Consider the following 6,000-nt stretch of genomic DNA (forward strand, 5'->3'; position numbering starts at 1 on the left):
CACAGATTAACAGAGGTCGAAAATAATATATTTTCCTTTTTTTTTTGTTGAGAAACAAAACATATTTCTTCCTTTCAACACGTCAAAGACACATACAAAGCATTCAGATCAGACTGTTATCATCCATATGGGGACCACTACATGTAATTAGGCTGTTACTTTTTATGGCCTTTTTCTACTCCATTTTCCCCCTATCTTAATGGCTGAGGATAGTGGTGGAGTCTACTGCTGCAATGCAGATCCCATTTGTCTCTATACTTAGAGAGTGAGCTGTGCATGGCTTCAATATGGAAATATATATTATATTTAGGTTTTTAATCAAATTAAATGGGAAACAAACTAATGTTGCAGGAAAATAACATAAATGTTTCTAAATATGACTCTGGCTCGCACAAGACAAGGCTCCTTACTTTTGCTTCTAAATATGAGGGTCACCGGCAACATTTCATCCCTCATCCCATCATTTCATGATGGGCATATGGATAAATGGAGGGGGTTTTACGCACGTTCAAAAAAATTATGATTAAAAAGGGGGATGTCCACTCACTGTTTTTCTGCTCCCAAACTTGATATTTTAATAAAGCTTTGGTGATTAATATTTATTTCAAAGCAGTCTCATGAGACAAACCATTTATTGATAGGCTGCTATTTGGCGAATGCGTTGAGCTGGTAAAAAAAAAACGCCTTAATTGAGGGGAGAGGCTTATGCTTGGTTTTTAATCAAATGAAACGAAAAACAAGCTCTCTTTTTTTAGAACAACAGAAATAGTTCTATATAGAATGCGGCCAGAAGCGTGATATCATTAATTGCATCTATTGTTCCATGGCAGTGTGTGCACACGCATGTCTATACAAAATACTAGGCTCCTGTCAATTGTATCATTCACTGCCTATGTGCGAGGCACATTAAAAAAAAAATCCGCTGTTGATATGGCATTATACTGAGTAGTTTGCAGGAGCGTGTCTTTGATAATCGGACGAGTGGTGCTTTTTGAAAATGGGGATGGATTGTCTAATTGAACCAGCGAAATTAACTATGCAGTTATGTGAATTGTGAAGCATAAAAAGCACGAGGACAAGGCACCCTCAGTAGACCATTTAAAACCCCTTTATTTATAGGCTACTTGACTAATGCATGGCCAGGGTAAAAAAAAGACGCCCCTATGCCAAGTTGTTAACCAGCTTTGATTAATGTTTGGTTTTTATATCTAATTAAATTAAATGGGGAAATGCAAAAGTTTTTTTTAATGTTGCTTAATACCAGATTCACGGTGCAAAAGGTACACCTCTCATTCCAAGCGCACTGTGCATCACGGCTGCGCTTCTACTCTCAAAATCTATCACATGAGCAACTGCGTTACTGTTAAGACCTGCTTTGGTTGGTTTTAAAACGTCCCTTTGGCGCTGCAGGAAAATGCCACGTTTGCGGTTGTTTTTCAGGACACACCTCAAATATTGCCACCCCAGCGCAAGTGGCTAATGTTAGACAGGTAAATTGCCGAGCCTGGCATAAGAAGTGGAAAATGCAAGTGCGCCAGTTTTTACACGACGAAACTGCAAACTAACCAGCGTTTGACACTTGCGCCTCCTGAAAATAGAGCCCTTTGTGCCTTACAAGCAGTTTCTGTGATCAAGAGTCTACTAAAGTAGCCAACATGGAACTGGATTCGCCTGAACATCAGAACAAACTTAATCAAAAAGAAAACACTTGTATTTAAAGGAAAATCCCACTCAAAACTATATTTTGGTATTCCATTAGTTCACTGTCGATATAATCTCAAAAAAGGTTTGCCTGTCAGCAATCAAGTTTTCAAGATAGCCAATGGAACTTTAACAAAAATACAGAAAGTGACACAGTATGATGCATTTGATGTGGTGTAAAGTAACTATATCGTTTTTTGTGGTACTTTACTTTACTATTTGTATTTGCAACTTTTACTTTTACTGCACTACATTCCTAAAGAAAATATGTACAAAATAATAGTTAGGTTTCGCATGCTCAGGCAGGACAGCAAAATGGCCTAACTCCCACACCTATCCATATAACCTGCTGTCATCCCAACTGCCTCCGGTCTGTCAGACTCACTAAACACAACTACTGCTTTGGTAAATGACGTCTGAGTGTTGAAGTGGGCCTCTGTCTGTCCGTACATTTTAAAAACAAGAAAATCATGCCCTCTGGTTTGCATAATGTAATGAATTTGATATAGCATATATAACATAATATAACATAACTTTTTAACTTTTACTCAAGTATGACAATGAGTACTATTTCCATCACTGGTGTTTTGCATCATATGATACAAAACACATCATGTGACACTTTCTGTATTTTGAAACGTTCTACAGTGCATCCAGAAAAGATTCATACCCTTTGACTTTTTTCACATTTTGTTACATTACAGCCTTATTCTAAAATGAAAGAGTTTTTTCCTCATCAATCTACACACAATACCCCATAATGACAAAACAAAAACAGGTTTGTAGAAATTATTGCAGTTTTTTTTAAATTAAAAAACGAAAATGCATTTATGTAAGTATTCAGTATTTGGGGAGTTTCTCCCAGTCTTCTCTGCAGATCCTCTCAAGCTCTGTCAGGTTGGATGGGGAGTGTTGCTGCACAGTTAATTTCAGGTCTATCCAGAGATGTTCGATTGGGTTCAAGTCCGGGCTCCGGCTGTGCCACTCACGGACATTCAGAGACTTGTTCCAAAGCCACTTCTGCGTTTTCTTGGTTGTGTGCTTAGGGTCTTTGTCCTGTTGGAAGGTGAACCTTCGCCCCAGTCTGAGGTCCTGAGCGCTCTGAAGCATGTTTTCATCAAGGATCTCTCTGTACTTTGCACCGTTCATCTTTCCCTTGATCTTGACTAGTCTCCCAGTCCCTGCCGCTGAAAAACATCTCCACAGCATGATGCTGCCACCACCATGGATGGTAGGGATGGTTACAGGTTTCCTACAAACGTGACGCTTGGCATTCAGGCCAAATAGTTCAATATTGGAGGATCTTTTTCTCATGGTCTGACAGTCCTTTATGTGCCTTTTACTGAGGAGTAGCTTCCGTCTGGCCACTCTACCATAAAGGCCTGATTGGTGGAGTGCTGCAGAGATGTTTGTCCTTCTGGAAGGTTCTCTCATCTCCACAGAGGAACTCTTGAGCTCTGTCAGAGTGACCATCGGGTTCTTGGTCACCTCCCTGACGAAGGCCCTTCTCCGATTGGTCAGTTTTCCTGATAAGACTCAGCCAGCTCTAGGAAGAGTCTTGGTGGTTCCAACTTATTCCATTTAAGAATGATGGATGCCACTGTGTTCTTGGGGACCTTCAATGTTGCAGACATTTTTTGGTACCCTTACCAAGATCTGTGCCTCGACACAATCCTGTCACGGAGCTCTACAGACAATTCCTTCGTCCTCATGGCTTGGTGTTTGCTCTGACATGCACTGTCAACTGTGGGACCATATATAGGCAGATGTGTGCCTTTCCAAATATATGTCCAATCGATTGAATTTACCACAGGTGGACTCCAATCAAGTTGTAGAAACATCTCAAGGATGATCAATGGAAACAGGATGCACCTGAGCTCAATTTCGAGTCTCATAGCAAAAGGTCTGAATACTTCTGTAAATAAGGTATTTCTGTTTTTTACTTATAACACATTTGCAAAAATGTCTTAAACCCTGTTAATGCTTTGTAATTATGGGGTTTTGTGTGTAGATTGATGAGGGCATTTTTTAAATTGAATTAATTTTAAAACAAGGCTGTAATGTAACAAAATGTGGAAAAAGGGAAGGAGTCTGAATTCTTTCTGATGCCATGTTTTTTACTAAAAAGCTTTTCTTCATTTCTGCCCTCCCAAGTAAAGGCCGGTCAATTCTGCTTCAGCATGATGTGTTTAATCATCTCTGCACCATCCCCCGGCCACTCAAGCCAGGGGTGATATCATATTAGCGAGACGAAGAGATGGATAAGGTTCTACGAGGAATTGAAGAGAAAAGTCCAGCATGCAAGAAAACCATTTTACAAGAGCTGACACCACAACTTTTAATTCGACTATATAATTACTAGGTTATACATAATAGATAAGACCATACAGGCCACATCCCTTTACAAAGTACATGACCAATCCTTTAATTCAGCAACCTTATTGATCAATCTAAAATAGAATGGACATGTTGTATGTTGATCAAAATGAGTTGATGGATCACACGCGCACACACACACACACACACACACCATCAGTGGTCGTCAGTTCCCACATTCCATGGCTGAAATCAAACATCATCAGCATTAAATGTCATGGCTTTGATTAACACTATTTTGAAAAAACACAGGGGCCGTGTTTATTAGCAAACATTCAAACAGAGAGGGCCTTGTAGCTTAGAATAAAATCCACCCTATTCTTTATTGTCTACTACTGTAGGGGTGCCATTTCCAAGCCAGTGGTGTTCCTCTGAAGTCTTACCTTTCATGGTGGTGAGAGAGGGGTTTGGCAGCAGGGGAAGGGTGAGAAAGAAAAGGAAATACACCACAGACAGACCATTGTACCGGAATGATGACGCTACGGAGAGAAAACAATGATTTTACATTGATGTTAATCTGAATATAATATCGAGGTATGATTTTCATTTCTTGTCCTTTGTGCTGTATTTTATGAGATTTTTCATTATGTTGAGTCTGTCCTACTGAAAATCCAAATAAAAACAGATGAAGAAGACCTGCTAGAAACAAATAGCCTACAGTATTATCCATCAAAGAGAAAAGGCGTTGGTAATAAAATACTGTGATCCATTGCACCTGCTAATTCAAAATGCATTAGTGTTGGACTGAACAAAACTCCATCACACAGTAAACAAGTTAGCAGCTAAAAAAAAAAAAACAGTGTGGCTTCTTGGACCAACAATGGCAATGAAACTGACAACAAAATCACGGGTCATGGTTTTAACTTTCTCAATCTTTTACCAACACAAAACACTCAAATGAAGGAAAGCATAATTGAACGATTAATTGTATTTTTTTCTTATTGAATTTACTTGAAATCTTGATTTTCTTTACTTAATTCTGAACTAGAAAATTTGAATACTTACTGAATGTAATGACACCTTAACATGTAAAATATCTCTTACATTTTACAATACAATAAACATACTATTCAACAACTTAAACATTGTATTCCCCATTACAGTTTTACAGCACAAGTTACTCACTTACTGCATGATCACAATATACAATATTTCTGTGTCCAGTCAAAGAATTACCATCAGGGGAAACAAGACATAATTGATTAATCTGCATATTCCCCCAAACAACATGTCTCAAAAAAAAATAAAAAAAAATTCCAGAAAGCATCCAAAATGGTGCTTGTAGCAATATTATTAGATCACTTTAAAAAGGCAGAATCTCTCAATGTAACTGTAAAAGTCACTACTATTACCTCAATAACTAACACATCCACAGTCCTTCTGCATTGGGGACTGACACTTGAATTGTTACTGTACATTTTTCCAGCCCCATAAGAATACAAAGTAAAATAAAGGTAAACTTACCTGCAAGCAGAAGAAGAGGTAATACTAAGTTATAGAGAATCCCCACCACAATATCCCCCGCCATGTCTCCTCAGCGTGTGAGAGACACCCAGCACTCTGAAGACAGTCTACTCTCTGGGCTGCTTGTGGTTGCAGGTAACTTCCATCCGCTCATACATCCATCTCTCTAGACCAGGCACAGTGATACACCAAAAGAATGACCCTGAATGGTCCTGAATTAGAGGTTAAGTCAAAAGGAAAGAGTTCCAAGACAAGAGGAGCGAAAACCAAATGGTGTTCCTTGGTTTAGGATGCAGATGTGTGTGACTCCCTCTCTATCTAATTTATCTTTTGCTCTCTTATCCCCCTGTCCCCCCCGTCCCCCCCCCCCGCCTACTCCCCACCCCGCTTTAGTAATGGCCTGTGTCCCAGCTGCAGAATTATTACCTCGATAAGGAGGGAGGCTCCCATAGGAATCTC

At 39.3% G+C, this 6,000-nt stretch overlaps 1 protein-coding gene across 1 annotated transcript in view; it reads right to left on the reverse strand.

Annotated features, from left to right (window-relative positions):
• Positions 1-5,605, reverse strand: part of LOC110531168 (piezo-type mechanosensitive ion channel component 2) — a 34,414-nt gene extending 28,809 nt beyond the window's left edge. The window contains exon 1 of the mRNA XM_036986942.1: positions 5,542-5,605. Coding sequence (XP_036842837.1) covers positions 5,542-5,605 — 64 coding nt within the window. The remainder of the gene's footprint in view (positions 1-5,541) is intronic.
• Between the last annotated feature and the right edge of the window lie 395 nt (positions 5,606-6,000).

The sequence above is a fragment of the Oncorhynchus mykiss genome, chromosome 9 (genome assembly GCF_013265735.2).
Source record: "Oncorhynchus mykiss isolate Arlee chromosome 9, USDA_OmykA_1.1, whole genome shotgun sequence".
NCBI lineage: Eukaryota > Metazoa > Chordata > Actinopteri > Salmoniformes > Salmonidae > Oncorhynchus > Oncorhynchus mykiss.